Source organism: Triturus cristatus, chromosome 9 (genome assembly GCF_964204655.1).
Source record: "Triturus cristatus chromosome 9, aTriCri1.1, whole genome shotgun sequence".
In the NCBI taxonomy this organism is placed as follows: domain Eukaryota; kingdom Metazoa; phylum Chordata; class Amphibia; order Caudata; family Salamandridae; genus Triturus; species Triturus cristatus.
The window spans coordinates 750,903,633-750,922,237 of record NC_140592.1 but is presented as its reverse complement, the minus strand read 5'-3'; the positions used below and the strand labels follow the sequence as shown (position 1 = coordinate 750,922,237).

Here is an 18,605-nt window from a genome sequence, read left to right as displayed (position 1 = left end):
GTCTTCCTGGTTTCGATCGGGATCCATCGGAAGATCTTGCGGACCATGCGGAGGGTGTGAAAGCATGAGGAGGAGACGGCGTTGACTTGTCTGGTCATCGAGAGGGAGGAGTCCAGGAGGAGTCCATCATGACCAGGGCAGTCAAGACGCCCTTGGACAACCGCAGCCGCCAGGGATGAGATCACTGACTGTGGTGCGATGTTCTTGAAGCCGCAATATGCAGTTTCCTCACCACCACACTTTTCATGGCTGTGCGACTGCCATGAAAACTATGGGGGTGAGGAAACACCTTGTGCCTCTGCATCATGAGGTGCAGGTAGAAGTGCACATGTTGTGCCCCCCTGTTTGCATGCACCCGAGTACCTGAATGACATGGACTGCAGCAGTCCATTCCGTGCAGGTACTCATTTTGACGTTCCCACTGTGGTGCCTATTTCATTGGCACCGCTGTGGGAACGCCAAAGAACCGCCAACCAGACAGGAAAAAAACTCCTATTCTAGCAGGCAGTTCAACCACGGGATTGGCAGTGCGGAAGCAGTGCGGTCGAACTCCGGCACCATCAAACTCGTAATGAGGCCCAGAGTGTGAAATTCTTTGCTTAAAATGTATTTGCATTTAATATAAATAGTTTGTTATTTGATTAGCATTGTTGATGTTTAGAAATATAATTTAAAAAAGTAGTTAGTTGTTAAGTTTGTAATAAATAATATTGGTAATTACATATTTTTATATAATTAAGGCATGTAACACATTTTACAAATGTTATTTGTCTTTAAAGTTTATTTCTTGTATATATTTACACTTTTAAACATACATTCATATTCAAAAATTAATATTTGTATATAGATAAATAAACATGTTAATGCATTTTTATCATTAAATAAAAATGCAAATCATATTTAAATAGTACTCTAAGGCCCTCATTACAATGTTGTGCAGACTTGCGTCCGCCTGACACTGTTGCAGACATTATTAGGATGCGACCGCACATGTGTGATAGCACACTCCGATTTATCTATGGGAGCTTGTGCTGCGGCCATAAACCAGGCGTAGCACATAGCTATAGAGAAATGGGTGTGTTTATTAGTCCCCATGGCCATGCGGGGTAGGGATTACAGGGGGCTTCATAGGTGCCCCCCAGTCCTCCAACTGGAGGCAGCTGTGGCAAGGAGGCACTGTAGGGGTTCTTAAATGCGCTTTCTGACAGGTTTTTCATGTCGGAAAGCCCGACGTGAAAGCTTGTCGCAAACCAACATCATAATCCCCACTGCGTAAACGCAGAACATAGGGGATTATGAGCGGACGTCGACTGGACAACGGGCTCCTTGAGCCCATCGGAAGCCAGTCAGTCCGACCGGCCGGTTTCAAATAAGACAGCCTTCATCGTAATAAGGCTGTGGGATTTTAAACCAACAATGTAAATCGGAAAGCCTCTGAACTGCGTTAGGAGGCTTTCCGACTTACATCGTAATCGGGCCGTATGTTGTACATTTTCCACTTTTTCCATTGTTGAACTATTTTTAACATTTATTATATTGTTTTTTATACATATTTTCCAATTCATTTAAACAAGTTTTTTTCCAGTATATACTACATAATTGTCACGGCGCCAGGCGGGCACAGCATCAGAACACTGACGACGCTCACGACTCCGTTTAGGCGGAAGTTGTGATTCCAGGACTACACCTCCCATGATCCCATAGGAGAACATGCCGTCGGTGACGTCACGACACACGTTGGAAGCCGAGATAAGCTTCCGGATCTCCGAAGACCGGCGCCGTTAATCCCTGGATTCACCCGGTGGCCGGAGAAGGCGTCTGGGACCTGGTAGGGGTGCGCATGCACCATTGCGGTTGTTCTCCTTCTCAATTCCTTTCCCTGTCGCTTCGTTCCGATTCCGATCTTTGGCCACTCGTAGCTGCCCCATTGGTTGCTTTAGGGGTTGTGGCTCCTGTGGGGGATTTCGGCTCCCTCATTCTAACGATTTCTGAAGGCGCGTTGAACCAGTGCGCCCTGTCTTTGCCCTAAGAAGTGGGCTCTTCAAGCAAGCTCGTTGGAGGAGCCGAGCCAGGCTCTTGCGGGGTTGCGAGGTGTTCCCACATAGAAAAGGAACTGGTATCGCCGCACTGCGGTCTTCATCTTAAGTTTGTACTGCCTCCATCGCTTCTTTGTTCCTGGGCATGTATGAGAGTAATACAGCCGGAACGGAGAAAGCACGTATGTAATACTGAAGCCGGGTTCTGGAGGAGCCTGCACATTACTGAAAATACAATGACATGCTTCCTAAAGGTTGTTCATGAAAGTATTGGCACAACAGTGAACTGCTGAGTACCGCAGGAGAGACACAATTGTTTGGTTCTAGCTATATGTTTGTCTATTATCAGCCTGCGGAGACTAATAATACCTCCGTTTGTTGCCTTCTTTAGCAGGGGCTTGTTGAGCTCCTCGGATGTCAGCTCCAAAACCCCTGTCTCAAGCCACTGTACGTCTCTAGGTATGCAATCTACATAATGGATGCACCAACTAACCGCAAGGCCGCGCTTGTATGTCTGTAGTAATGTTACTGTTCTATCTCTAGATCAAGGTAGAGGCAGTGGCTTAGCAGAGGCTACATCCTGAAATAACGAGCCGTTATTTTCCTTTACAGGTATTTGGAAGGGGAGGGGAACTTTGCTATTGTATGTACCATTCAAGCAGTGTTCAGGGTGCATTCCACGGCCGGGTGTATTTATCTCTGTGTACTTCTCATTTCAGATCTCCCTCCCTGCTGACCCCTTCCTTTCCTTCCCTCACCTGATCACTCGATAGAGTCTGTGGCTACATTCAGACCTTTTGAGCTATCAGGAGGTGGACCCCATTGAGCATCGTACGTCTCCGAGGATCTGAGGCCCTGACAACTATTTTATATATTTTATACTATTTTTAATACATTTATTAAATATTTTTGATGTATTTCCCATTCATATCTACGGGGAGAACGTTTTTTTTTTTGTTTCATTTAGTGGGCATTATTTTTACCGCTACCTTCTAATTTGTAGTTTATTTGTGTGATATTTGAGATCCATGGTGCGGTAAGGTGCTACCGTTCATTGGAACAGGTAAACCTTTTTTCAAGTTTTTTAAGGGTTTTGAGGAAAGAGGGGTCTAGGGGGAGGTCTAGAGGTTAGTTGTAGGGGTTGATTACAAACTCAGTCGAAAAGCATTCCGACCGAATCGGTATCGGAATGGTTTCAGACAGAATCGGATCCGGGGAGTCCGACCGAAGGATTACGATGCATCTGAATGCTTCCAGATACGATTCAGTCAGACTCCCATTAACTTCAATGGGAGCCTGTGTTCCAAACAAATACACAGGCTCCCACTGAAGAAAGGGGTGGTTGGGAAAAATCGTGCTCCCTGTGGCGGGCACCCCTCGCTGCTTGCCACACTGTTCATGGTTGGAAAGAGGGGACCCATGGGTACCTCCACGGGCCCCATTCAGAAGGCCCCGGATGAAGGGGGGCTTGCTACGGGCCCCCAAAGTCAGATTCCAACAGACGATCCGTATCGGAACAACCAATTCGGAAAGGCTATCCGAATCTGTCATCGTAATCGCTCAGTCGGAAAGCTTCTGAGTCGTTCGGAAACACAGCCCGTAGACACACACGATCTGGCTCCAAACGACTCAGACTTTCCGAATGCCGTCCGGTTTGGATTCGGAACAGAGTCGGAAAGTCTGAACATCGTAATTGCTCACTTGGAAAGGTTTCCGATTCAGTGGGAAACAAGGCTTTCGAATCCGATTTGGAAGAGCCGAATCCGATTTTGAGCCTTTCCTAACGATATCGTAATCGACCCCGTAGTGGTGTTTGTGAGTTTTCTGTATATTTAGTTGTATTAATATCATTGTTTTTCACTACTGTGTAGTTTCAGGTTTTAGTACACTGTTTTAGTAATGTATCGTTATGTTATATTATGTTGTGTTATGTTACTTATTTTATGATTATATGTATTTTTGGGAATATAATTTGTTTTGGTGAGAAGTTTTCTGTTTAACTTTGTAGATTTTTGTCTATGAGTGTGTCCTATAGGCATTGGGATTTACCGTTTGTTTTTGGTTTTTAAAGGCACTCAAGTTTGGTTTATAATAAACCAATACTTTAACTTTGATGTCCTTATTTTGGAGGGAGGTTTCCAGGAGCGTTACTTTTTTGACATTTTTAAAAGTTTTTTTATGGATCCTAGATACTTTGGATTGCTTCGAGGGATCTCTATTAGTTAGGTTTTATTTTTGCATTTTTTTCAGGCATTTTGGAGAAACAATTTCCCGTACAAGGTGGATTATTTTTTTCGACTACGTGGATGCAGAGGAAGTGCAGCTACAGAACAGTAAGTTATGATTATTTGTTTTGAGTGGTAAATTTTATATTTTATTGTTTGTGTATGTATGTAATTGAGATTTGGAAAGGTGTGGTTTGTGTGTTGTATTTATTTTATGTGAAAGACTGAGTTTGTTCTTTGACCATTTTTGTTGGTGAGGTTTAGATTTCTCATGTAAATAATTTATATTTTAATTTATTCTATCAGGCGTACTTAAGATTGGAGTTTTATTTAATGCTTAGACTGATATAATAAAATATGTTTATTATTCATATAAAAAATTCATTGTCATGTTGGTTTAGATGTTGCTATAGTTTTTTGGAACTTTTGTAGGTTACTATTCATTTTATAATATGCATTGGGCTATTCTTTCTAAGTAATCTACTTCTTTGTTTTTGAAGACTTTGACTTTACATTGTAGCATGTCGTACATTCCTTTGGTTTGTTTGCTAAGTTTAGGTGCAATTTGGTAACAGATAGCTCTATTCGTAGCCGTTGGAAGCTTTGCTCTTTCTGTAATGCTTCTATACGTATAGGTTGCGTTCTGCCGTTTGTGGATTGGAAGGTATTGTGCCATTCTTCCACTGCATTGTTTGTTTTGGCTTCCTGTGTCAAGATGTTGTCATAGATATTCCACCATGATATTAGGAATTTGGGTTGACGTCTGTGTCTGGAGCGATGCAGTCTGCTAAACCGAGTGTCTTCAAAATAATCCATTCAGGAGCTTAGTTTGTCTTCATTGTGTTGGTAGAAAGGACTTTCTATAAGTAAATTGTAGTGGTTAGCTACTTCTTTAACGGGAGCACAGGCTAGTACTATCATCTTTTTCATTTCAATGCAAATTATTCTACACTTAGGGCCTTATTATGAGTTTCGCGGTCCGCCCGCCGCAAGCCCAGAGGTCCACCACCATATTATGAGATGGGAGTACTGTCTTTGCAAAGACCACGGCTGAACCGGCAACACACTGATGACCGCCGAGGTCGGTGGAAAGCAGCTGTCATAGGGCGGTACAGAGGAGCTACACCGCCGTCCGTATTGTTAGTTGGTTTTCCGATGAGCTGACCGCAGTGGCAGGGCCACCAGCTTCAGGTCTGTGGAAATCAAGGACATAGATCCCTTTCTCCAGGTCCCCCCTTCACAGCAGCATCTTCACCCCGAGGAATGGGACCCTGTCTGTGGCGATACACAGATAAGTCCTGTTTGTACTATTTACCAATTGCCAGGCCTGGCCACATATTGGTCAGACTAAGATAATGGGTAGCTAGTATTTTTCCACATTTATCATGCATATGTGTGCATTTGACACATATGCAGTCGAAATACTCACACAGGCATCGATACATATGGAAAAGAACTCACACTGCCACAAGACCTCTACAGCCACACTGCAGACAGCAGGGTCAACTCCTAATACGGCGGTCGGAAGACCACCAATGCTGCGGTCTGCTAGAGGACGTGTTGCTTCAGTCTTCAGGCGGCCAGACCGCAAAACTCTTAATAAGCGCCTAAGTGCAGGTAGACTTTTAAAATGGTTTGAATCATGGCTTGTTCAGAGGCTATGATTATTTTTTGTAAGTAGTAGTTATGTTTAATGTGGTTTAAGAGTTTGTAGTAAGTGCTACTTTGTTTACTAGGTAGTAGGGCATATATAAAAGGGATACTTGTGTTTTGATATTCACCATGAGTGGTGCATATCTGAGTGAATAGTTTGGGACACATTTTAAAGGTCCTATCCATCATCCAGGTTTGACATTGGCTTAGTTTTTAAAAGTTAACTTCCGTAAAAAATATTAGGATTGTTCAGGTTGTTATATAACGCGAAGGTTCTTTATTATGACCCTTATTATGATGTCAGGCTGTCCTCCACCTACAGGCAATCGGTGTCGGTCCGCCTGAGATCTAGGGGAACGGTCTGACCGCTGGATTACGATACCGGCAGTTGGAGCACAGAGGGCAGGGGGAAAGACCGTTGCCTCCGATAGGCTCAAAGAGTCCATAGGGGAAGCGGTGGGAAAAGTATTCCCTACAATGAAGGTGGTTCATGCGCAGGCACCGCCACAGGGATTATGATGTCCATTTCCCACAGCCTTTTCATGGCGGTCCCACTGCCATGGAAAGGCTGATGGAAAGGGACTTTGCCTCTGTTATGTGGCCTGGTGGACACATATGGTGCTCCCCCAAACATCCATGCACCGTGTGCCAGGCACCACATACTGTCTGACAAACGGAGCATGGATACTTAGGCGGGTGGGACTGCTGACTACTTGTCGGGCAGTCCCAATCCCACTGCGATGGGGGTCGGACACTCGTGCGACCGTCATCATAATGAGGCCCTATGTGTCATTTTTAAATGGTCAGGTATTTCTTTATCTTGGTATCTTCTAGGAGCAGGAGGAGTATCGCTGGTGGCTTTTCAAGTTTGTGCAATTGAACAGTTTAAAGTGGGTATAGGTGATAGCTGCCCTACGGTGTGTTCAGGGACTTAAGTGAGTATATCTTTTTTAGGATTTTGGTTGTGGGTTCCTGGGAACTAGTGCTTTGTTCTCTTATATTCTGCAATTCCTCCCTAACTTACATTTCTGTCACATTTGGGGGTGGTTGTATTCCCTTACTTTAATTACAACATCATCTTTTGTAGTAGCCCTCGCACAGCATGAACTAGAATAATATATGGTACATTTCAAATTCACATTTTCTGTCAACGTACTTTCTTGGTTATAGTTGTAGCCCAAGTGACTTAGTAACTGCTCTCCTTTCTGGGATGTTATATAGTTATCTCCCTCTGTCATTGTATCTGAAAGTAGTTTAATAGAATAAATACAATTTAAAGTTTATAAGTTTGTTATTGACACATAATATTATGCCACCACTTTTATTTATAATTAAATGTATGTTCTTCCTAGATGTTTTACACTGTGTTGAACCTTTTCAGCTGGGAGTGATGTCATGTAGAGCAGGTGCTTTTTTCTGTTGGAAGAAAAAAGAGGGTCTGTTAAATTTTAAATGTTTATTTGTTAGTAGTTTGTAGATGTAGAGGTAGAGGTTGTTAGATTTATTTTTACTCGCTTTTAGGTTGAGTATATATTTTATAATAATTTATGTATACTTACTTTGTTATATCTTTTTGCTGGTTTGTCATAAATGGTGTTTTCTGGCAGGTTAGCAGTTCTCAAAGTTGTAGTTTGTTAAACAAAAAGTGTTCATGGTGTCTGTGGACTGGCGTTTGCCTGGCAGTGTGCGTGGATGCCGCTTGGCTGGCACTGTGGACTGGAGCTTGGCTTACGGTGTGCATGGATGCTGCTTGGCAGGCAGTGTGGACTGGCGCTTGGCTGGTGGTGTGCGTAGACTACAGCTTGGCTGGCAGTGGGCGTGGACTGGCGCTTGGCTGGCGGTGTGTGAGCTGGTATCTGGCTGGTGGTGTGTATGTAGTGGCTTGCTGCTGGTCACTACACATATTACCAGCCAAACACCAGTCCACACACTCCATCAGTCACCAGCCGGTGTGATTGCTGTTTCAGTAAGTGGGCGCATGAAAGTGATGGGCCCTTGAATGGCGCTGTCTGTTGATGTGAGCACTGTAATGTACTGGGCCCACATCTGGTGGTGTGAATGGCTTTGTGTGTGCAATGCGTGAAAGTTATGTGAATGGCCTGTAAAGCAGTTGGTGCCTTGACCTGACTTTATAGTTCACAAGCTGTGTCATCAGTTGTTTTTTTAACTTTCACTTATTAACAGTGCATTTATTTTCTGTGAAATTTCGTTAATACAATTTACATTTTGAACCTTTCACACACCCTCATGTCAAATCCAACCAGTATGTGGGTGTAGCTGAGGAATAGATGGCTGTGCAGTAATATTAGTCTTTTCTGTCTTTATCACAAAATGACCTGTATTTGCAAGCGGGGCACATTCGTTTTTGGTCCTGGGCTCTGCCGCCATCTAGGAAAACCTACCAAACCCAGAAAACTAGACACCCGGGGGAGTCCAGGGAGGTGTGGCTTGCGTGGACCTCCCCAACATTTTCTTATGCAGAATTCCCTGAATACCTCAAATTTAGCTAAAATGTCAAATTTTCTCACATTTGTCTTCTTCTGGGTCCTGGAAATGGGTTCCAGGATTCTGCTCTGCACTCCCCAGGTTTCTTCTTTGTTGCATCAGACCTTGGGGTGATGCGGGGCCACCACGGACAGGAAGTAGGCATAGGTAGGCGGGGCCCCCTCCTCCCAGGGGGTAAATATACAAAGGTGTGCCGGCCCCCCAGGCTGATTCCGCACACTACAGATTTTCCAGTAAGCCCTCCTGAACTACCAGGTCAGCAGCAATTCCTGCACAATCCCTTCTGCGTCAGTCTACCTGTGCACAATTGCTGGGCTGCATACAATGGTATTTTTACATGTGCACCCTGCACACGTGTGCCCCCATGTTCATATGTAAACAGCCCAGTGCTCCTGACCCTAGCTGTGTCTCAGCAAACTTATCTCAAAAGGACACAAGTGGTAAACAAGCTCAGTCTAACTACCGTGAATGTACTGTGAGTGAGACTCAGGAAGTGGGAATCCCCAGTAAAGGTCCAAAAACTGGACAGTCATTTGTGAAAAATACGGGTGGACTAAATGGACAGAACCCATTTGCTGCAGTGCACATTAATTTCAACTTCAGGGGGAGCAAGCGGTTTAAAAAGCAAAACCCTTTTTTTCATAATTTTTGCTTTTGTGTTCTTATAAAATGCCAAAACTCAGAAGTGTATTACTCCCACTGATGCTAAAGAAGGTATTTAACACCTCCTACCCCAGTGTCTCATTAGAAAAATGAGAACCACGTTATTCCTTCACCAGTGTCCTGACATTCAAACACTTCATCAGTACCTCCGGTCAATGATCTAGCACCGGAGCACTCCAGCAAAACAAATGCTGATCAGAGTTCTATCTGTGAATATGCCCCGATTGTCAACAGTCATAGAGTAACCTATTGCAAAGAGTCCATTAAAGTGTGCAATCTAGTGTTTATCAAGAATATGATGCATGAACATGTACATCTGTGATGTTGCAATGATCTGCCTCTTCAAAAGAGCACCCATCGCGACACTTTACACCACCACTGTTCTTGAAATGTACTAGCAATATTATGTGCACTGCTGAGGGGACAGTAGTCAGTTGACTCCATGTGTCAAAGCTGGCCAGCAGGCTCCTCACTCCTTGCGCCTAGACTCGTCAAGTGGCCTTGCGGAGAGAAACTGCAGAGTACGAACAGCTGAACGGGCAACTCCTGATGGTGAGCCTCGTGCTCCGTCAGTCAAGCATTAAGAGGTGAGTTCTAAACTCTAACGCACCTTCTAAGCCTAAACAAGTGCTGAGAGTGTCAATATTAAACTAAAACCCCCCAACATATTAATAAAAGCGTCCGTAAAGACTGCATCAATCTATCACTGTGCATAACATAAAAGAGAGTAGTCTATCAATGTTCTAGTGATGCTTTGGTCAGGGTGTTAAGAATCTCACTCAAGTCTTGGGGCACTTAAGCCAAAGCTTTGGTTAATAGATTCAAGTTCTTCCTTACTCTCCTCACTATTGGTAAGTTGTGCTGGATTTCCACATCAAGGCAGCAGTAGGTTGAGATAGATTTATTCAACAAGTGCCCCACCCACGAGATCTCATCCAGCCTTCAGCTGTCCCTTTCAAAAGATACCTACTCTCAGTTCTGTTACATCATGACCTACTTGTAAGAATTTTCTATACTGCAGCATGTTAATACATTGGCAAAACATTACATTCTATACTGCAGGAAACTCAAGGGGAAATTAGGCTGGTGCAATAGTTGTAATCAAAGTTAGCTGTGGTGAGGGAGGTACAAGGAGAGAAAAGGGAACTTGAGACAAATGGCCACTTTTCGCGAGTGGCAGTCTGTAGGAGAAAGTAAGGCAAATAAGATTAAATGTTGTGTATGCAATCACTGTGATGCCCCCACTAACTTAAGATATAAACTTTTTAAAATCACCCACTAAGACCTACATTCAAAGTGGTGAGAAAGCCCCACGTAGGGAATGTTGCACTCGAAATCACTGAGATACTGAATTTGTTGATGTAGAATTACCTACCAGCTTCAAGAGGGATCCTGAAAAATTAGGGTATTAAACAGGAATCGGGATTACCACTCCAGTTTCATAGTAATTCATCATTTCCATCCAGTTTCCCATCTGAAGTTTTCAATACAATATACAGCTGATGAATACTTCGGGGAGCAGCAGGACTGTGGTATTGCCCTAAGCTCTGTAATCCAAGGTTGGAAACAACTGCAAATTCCTCCACACTTGGAATGGAGGTGTTAGTGTTCAAATTAAGATGGTTATTTATTTGAGCCGCACCCATTACAGATATGTTCAGCTCTCTATTAGCTGATTGCATCCAAACAGAAGCTCAATGGCTTATATGAAGAATAATGAAAATACAAGGAGACAGTTACAGATCTGACATGTCTTGTGTAAATTTGTATATTTCACTTAAAGTACTGGTTAAGGCTTTAACGAAGCGTTGCTTCTGCAAATGTAGCTTTGTTTCCTAGAGAGATTGGGGAAAAAGCTGGACCTGGAGGGAAGAAAACAATCAAACTTTCCCCATCTAATGTTATGGAACAGACCTAGTTGACAGCAGTATGTTTAGAAGCTGTATACATTTAGTTAATCCAAATTAAAATGGGCACTTACTTGATGCTGCTGCCATATTTGATTTTAAACTTATAAACACTTGTTCCAGCATGAAGAAATCGTGTTTCAGGCAGTGGATATGTAAACGGTTTCAACGGCATCTTTCTGAAGACAGAGATAACAATAAAATACAAACAGCAACAATGTAAATATAAGAAAAAAACAAAACTATTCACAGATTTTTTATGGTCGCAAATAACACAGCAAAGGGCGCAACCTAAACATCTATTGTAATAGTGCACATATCTGTATTTTGATTATTGCAATAAATTTGACTGAAGTTAATGATTCTAGTTACCTATGTAAAGATTTGTCTAATGCCAAAAATATATAACTGCAACAGGTCTTGTGTCAATCTGTGATTATCTCCTCCAACGTTGTTTAACTTCTTGGGTATAAAAGACGTGCTGGACACGTCCTGAGCACTGGCCCTCGAGTGCTGAGGACATGTCAAGCATATTCTAGTATCACCCCCCTCTCCCCAAATGGGGGAAGTGTTGGTGCTCCCCCCACAGGCCCCCGCCTCATGTACTCACCATGGATGGCAGCGGAAGCACATCCGTTGCCGCCATGACTCCTCCACAGCGATCTTAAAACGTCAGTGCAGGCACTGAGCCCTGACTTCATCAAAACACACGAGGGCGCGCTGGAAACCATTTGCTTCCAGCACAGCCAGAAAACACAGATACCAGGAGAAAGTAAAGAGTTTTTTGTTTCCCCCCCGGTGTCTCCCTAAAGTGCATTTCTGTTGCGGGATCGCAGGTGGTACCGTGACTGAGCAGCTGGAATGCACCGACCAGAGATGCCTTTTTGTTGTGGGGAGCGGCCCTCTGGCAAGGTTGCTACCCATTCGTTTGGCACGTTTTGGCCATTTTTCACCCTTTCCTGGGGGCAGGTTGACCATTTTGGAGGCTGAACTGCAGCCAAGGAGGGCAGAAAACCACTAGACAATGTACTAATGATGAATGTTGGGGAGCAGGCCCTTGGGCAAGGGTCACTCCTCATTTTTGGGGACGTTTTGGCTGTTTTCTGCCTTGAACTGCAGACAGAGCAGCAATTATTAGGTCAATCAGCTCCAAGGGGATCAGAAAACCACTAGACACCAGGGATGTTATAGTTTATGTATGCAGAGGAGCGGCCCCGTGGACAAGGCTTGCTCCCCATTTTTGGGGACATGTTTTGGCTGCTTTACTCCCCGCCCCCCCCCCCCCCCCCCCCACGCACATTGTGGGCAGATCAGACAATTTTTAGCCTGATCTGTGGTGGGGAGGGGGGAATGGAAAACCACTAGGCACAAGGGATTTGTTTTATATTATATGTTGGAGGATCAGCCTCTTGGCCTTGGCCAAGGGTCACTCCCCAGCATTGCCCACATATGTCCTTTGTTTTCTGCTCTCCTTGGGGCAGATCAGACTTTTCTTAGGTAGGCCAATCTGCCCAAGAGAGGGGTTAAGGAGTGGCAGAAAACCACTAGACACCAGGGAATATGTTTCTGTGTGTGTGTGAACTGCCGTTTGGCTGGCGATGTGCGTGTACTGCCGTTTGGCTGGCTGTGTGTGTGGACTGGCTTGTGGCTGCCGTTTGGCTGATGGTGGGTCTGAACTGGGTTTTGTATCTGGTGGTTTGTGTGAACTGGCTTCTGGCTGTCAATGTGTGTGGCTGGTGTTTAGATGATGTGGGGGTAAACTAGCGTTTGACTTGTGTTTGGCTGGCTGCTGAGGTAAGGGACCCTCCCCTCTGGGGTGCCAATGTATTGCCTTTGCTTTGTGCCCCCCTTGGGGGCACAATCAGATGTTTGTGATGTCCATCTGCCCCCAAGGGCAGACTTCATAGTGTTTTATAATGCTGTTTTATTTCATGCCATCATTTGAATTTGTGATCCTATTAATTTATTTCTTGTTTTTATTGTAGTGCAATGCTTTTGATTCCCTTGGTGTCGACTCCTGCATTCGTTTCGGCACTGGTAGATCTGCAGTTTGTGTAGTTACATGTGCTTGGTAAAGAAACTTTTGTAATGGCTGAAAAATAGTATCATTGCACTGCTTGAATGTTTTTTAATGGATGTAATAATTGCAGGATATTGAACTTATGACATTTGTTTCAAATTCATATTGGGATTTGTGCAAGATCTGTATTGTGTTATCTTGTGTGTAATTGTTTTCCCTTTCCAGTGGGCTATCTTTGGTGCTTGCTGTGTCTGTGCAGAGTAGGTGCAGTTGATCTTCAGTCTAGCTGTCTGTGGCAAGTGAGTATGAAGTTCCTTGTGTGGACTGCCTACATATTTTTTTCCAGATCTTTATATGTCAACAGTTCTATTTACTGTTTGATAAAGCTGCGTTTGTTTCTAATATGACACAGTGTTGGTTATTGTTGTCTTGTTTGTTTCATAAGTAAGCATAATGGCTGCCTGCTAACTGACCATCCAGCAGGTTGCAGGTTTGCTTTGTGAATCTGCCGCTGAACATGTCTCTGAGATGGACTCTGCATCTGAGGCAGAAAACCATGTTGCATGTTCTAGCAGTGATTTTTCTATTTGAGAGGAACCATCTGATGATGAATCCACTATTAATGTTGATGAAGTGCCTCTTTTAGAGGACAGTGATATGCTGGTGGTGCAAGCTGTATTGAAGCCAGGGGCTGGAAGCCTTCCCATTGGAAGTGCTGAACCCCGCGGTTGCCCCTAACATGGTGCAGCCTGTTTTGCCTGCCTTTAGATGTGTTTCAGGGTGTAGAGTCGATACAGATTACATTTTACCCGTCAATTTCTTCCAACTGTTTATTAATGATGTGGATGATATTATAGAGCAGACTAATTGGCATGCAGAGCAGTTTTTAAGGAACAACCGTGCCACACTTAAGACCCACCCCAGAGCTATCCAGTGGACTCCCACAAATCTCTATGAGATTAAGCAGTTCTGGGGTTTAACTTTCTTGCTGGGAATGATAAGGAAGCCATCACTGTCGTTATATTGGTCTACTAGTCCCTTGATGGCAACTGCTAGATTTTCAGCAACTATGGGGTCGATTCGGATCCAGGTCGGACAGCTCTCCGAGAGCTGTCCGTAGCCTTACCGTGCGACCGACACGTACCCGTAGCCGGTCCGTCCTGTAGATGAAGTACGATGCGCATAACTGTCAAAAACCCGACCGACACGTAGGCTGTGATTCAAGATTCATTCTCCGTCCGAGCCGTACCTCCGAATGCCGAACCGAGTTGCCCGGAAGCAGTATCCATAGCAGTGTCCGCGCTGACAAGTACGATGCGTACTTCCTACAAGCCGGACGGGTCGCCACGTACGGCACGTCACAGCATCCGGAAAAGAAGCATATCAGCTACGATTCGCGCCACAACTCAATCCACGGCTACGAGACGGACCAGCTTGCAATGGGTACGAGACGGAGCAACAAGCAGCGTGTACGAGACGAACACATCATGAATCCCATCGCGCAGGTCATACCAGTACTCTACATCTATGACAGAATCAGGAACAGACGCCGACGGCGCAGACGGTAAGTCAGACACCTACCACACAAACAAACGGCACGTACCCGCAAAATGGCACACACACACAGGGGATCCATATCATGGGCACTAAAAACAGGCCACCATAGGGGTTGTATGGCCAGCGCCACTACCACCCCCACCCATAAGGCTCATGTTGCCCATCACTACTGCCACCCCCACCCATAGGGCTTATATTGCCCATCACCCCTGCCACCCCCACTCATAGGGGACCTGTTGCCCATCACCCCTGCCACCCCCACTCATAGGGGACCTGTTGTCCATCACTACTGCCACCTCCACCCATAGGGCTTATGTTGCCCATCACCCCTGCCACCCCCAGTCATAGGGCTTATGTTGCCCATCACTGCTGCCAACCCCACCCATAGGGGACCTGTTGCCCATCACCCCTGCCACCCCCACTCATAGGGGACCTGTTGCCCATCACCCCTGCCACCCCCACCCATAGGGCTCACATTGCCCTTCACTACTGCCACCCCCAATCATAGAGGACCTGTTGCCCATCACCCCTGCCACCCCCACTCATAGGGGACTTGTTGCCCATCACTACTGCCACCCCCATCCATAGGGCTTATGTTGCCATCACCCCTGCCACCCCCACTCATAGGGCTTATGTTGCCCATCACCACTGCCACCCCCACACATAGGGGACCTGTTGCCCATCACTACTGCCACCCCCACCCATAGGGGACTTGTTGCCCATCACCCCTGCCGCCCCCACTTATAGGGCTTATGTTGCCCATCACCCCTGCCACCCCCACACATAGGGGACCTGTTACCCATCACTACTGACACCCCCACCCATAGGGTTTATGTTGCCCATCACCCCTGCCACCCCCACTCATAGGGGACCTGTTGCCCATCACCCCTGCCACCCCCACCCATAGGGCTCACGTTGCCCATCACTACGGCCACCCCCACTCATAGGGGACCTGTTGCCCATCACCCCTGCCACCCCCACCCATAGGGGACATGTTGCCCATCACCCCTGCCACCCCCACTCATAGGGGACCTGTTGCCCATCACCCTTGCCACCCCCACACATGGGGGACCTGTTGCCCATCACTACTGCCACCCCCACCCATAGGGCTTATGTTGCCCATCACCCCCACTCATAGGGCTTATGTTGCCCATCACCCCTGCCACCCCGACACACAGGGGGCCTGTTGCCCATCACTACTGCCACCCCCACCCATAGGGCTTATGTTGCCCATCACCCCTGCCACCCCCACTCATAGGGGACCTGTTGCCCATCACCCCTGCCACCCCCACCCATAGGGCTCATGTTGCCCATCACTACTGCTACCCCCACTCATAGGGGACCTGTTGCCCATTACCCCTGCCACCCCCACACATAGGATGGGTGATGCGTCACACATCCATCATACTCCAACATTAGGTATGTCAGCAAAATACATCCCCCCTAACATCATGACAACAGTGTGTAGTCTGTGACAAATTCCCACAACAGTGATTATGACTTTGAACATACAATGTAACTAACAGCACATGTGTGATCAACAAATGAGTGTGGCCTACACAAGGCAAGCATCACTATAGCACTGTGTCAATGTAAAACTAACACCCCCTCACTGTGTAGAACAAACGTTAAGTGTGGGGTTCCAAACTGCAGCAAATGTCGAGCATTGTGGTGATGGGGTCTAAACCCCCACTCATCACAGTGACCAAAAGGTAAGTGTCATCATGGTCAAAGCTGTAAATGCCAAACAGCATGTATGATTCCTGCTCCCAACACTTGAAACACTTTTGGGGCAAACTAGTGGTTGTGTCCCATACCCACAGAGATGTGGTGAGGCTAACAGTGCTGTGAAAACAAAACATACTCTCGGCCATGTGCAGACAAGCACCACACATGGGAGCTGACAATGCATACAGTGTACAAAGACACAAGAGAAGAAGTGACCATCACAAAGCATACACACATCTTGAAAATAGACACGCTAATCAAAACAACCTGTGTAGACTGTAGGTGTCAGGTCACAAACTCCATTCCATGCCAGCAATGGCACCTAACAACCAGGATGAATGTGCAGAATGATGTGATATGACTCACAGGGACAGCAGGGAAAATCACAGAAACAGCATCCAGACAATGGCCCACAACAGCAATACCAATGCACTGATGCAGATGCACAAACACAAACAGGCAACCTCACACGGCACATCTGACCCAACATGTGTGTGTGTGTGTGTGTCTCAGTATCCCCAGGCACCTACACAACACATGAGGGGGGCTGAACCACAATGACTATGTCACGGAACAACACATCCGTGACATAGCCTGAGGGGACCCAACTCCTGTGGAAGCCCAGCTGTGCCAAACACAGTCACAGCACGTCTCACTCGTGTCAGCAGAACACTTGGTCAGTCAGCCATCAGTTACCACACAATGAAGGCCTGGGTACGTGAGTCTCCCCTAAGTCATCTGCACATACTCAACACATATGTACAGCAAGTTGCACAGAGGGCCCAGTTGCTCCTGTACCAATGATGCCCACACCTGTAGGTCCAGTGGAGATGCGCACAAAGTCAGGGAAATAGACAAATTGGACAATGGGAAGCACATCATATGTGCATGGGTGCAAACCACAGATGTGACCATGCAAATGAAATGTTCACAGAGATGTCCACAAATTGTTGATGATGACACAAAGGATGACATGGACACCGACCAGAATAGGATACATATCTCATGGACCACATGGAGTACCTCACATCAACACCTCAGTATTCAACATTGGAAACCAAGCATTACAGGTGCAAGGGCATTCTAAACATCATCAAAATAATGTACAGCTAAATCAAGTTCACAAGGATAAAGTAAAAAGCTTTATTCAGCATATGAAAATTGAAACGTCCGTTAAAACAAAGGGCCAATGGCCAGTCTATTATCAAATTACAAGAAGTGAACTTGAGTGACAACTGTCACACGTTGCTTGCCTGCACTGGAAGGACAGTGGACATCACCTCGGAGGGGCATACATGGGGGCAGGCCAGGCACCGCAGGGACAGGATCAGGGTGCAGCAGAAGGAGGCAGTGAAGGGGTGGTGGATGCAGGAGAGTCACTTGCAACTGCAGTGGAGCTGACTGAAGTGGTGGGTGCAGTCACAACTGTGGGGCACAAGTCAGATGGGGTGGGTGCCGGCACAACTTCAGTGGGCAGATCAGATGGACTGGATTGGGTCCCCACTGCAGTGCCCAAGTCAGACGGGGTGGTTGTGGACTCCACTGCAGTGCCTAAATCCATGTGAGCGGAATGGGGAGCAGGTGAGGTCGGCAGGACAGGGGAGGGGACACGGTCCCCGCATCAGTGGCACTAACCGTCTGACCGGGTGTGGAGGAGCAATTGGTAGGGGGGAGGGCCTCAGCATTTTGGGGATGGTGTATCTGTAGGTGGGGGAACCCGGGGCAGGGTGTTGCGAGGGAACCTCTGGAGTGGTGGCTTGGGGGATGGAGGACGAAGATTTTGCCTTGGAGCTGCGTGGCGGCGGTGGGGTCTTGCTCTTCCTTCTCCGGGGGGACTTGCGGGTGGGGGCTTCATTCTGACCGCGCCTAGGGGAGGGTGTCCGGGTGTGAGGGGCATTCCCCTCTGTGTGTTGGGACTTCCTCTTCCCCTTGTAATCTGGATCTGCTGGGTCGGTGGGGAAGAGGCCAAAGTCACAGAGGAAGAGCTTCTGTGGAGATGGGGTTGCAGGTGAGGCAAGGGAAGGGATCTGGGAGGGAGAGGTTTCGGAGGACTGCGGAGTGGTTGTGGATGACCGTGTGTGTGTCTGCAAACCAGCCCCTGTGAGTGTGGTATCAGTCCCCTGCGCTTGCTTGTGTGCACGTCTAGACCTTGGTTTTGGTGTTTGTGTGCTGCCTGTGTCTGTGGCTATGTGAGAATGTGCAGGTGTGAGTGTGCTTGGGACAGGTAGGCTGCTAGGAATCGTGGGTGGTGCAGGGGTAGGAGGGGTGCAGGACTGTTGGAGGAGGGACACTGCTGCAGTCAGGGAGGAGG

The 18,605-nt window shown here is 46.5% G+C and overlaps 1 protein-coding gene across 1 annotated transcript in view; it reads right to left on the bottom strand.

Annotated features, from left to right (window-relative positions):
- The window catches only part of MAJIN (membrane anchored junction protein), a 381,011-nt gene that overhangs the window by 271,101 nt on the left and 91,305 nt on the right, over positions 1-18,605 (bottom strand). The window contains exon 2 of the mRNA XM_085627772.1: positions 11,064-11,168. Within this exon, the coding sequence (XP_085483898.1) occupies positions 11,064-11,164 (101 nt within the window). The 5' untranslated portion in view covers positions 11,165-11,168. The remainder of the gene's footprint in view (positions 1-11,063; positions 11,169-18,605) is intronic.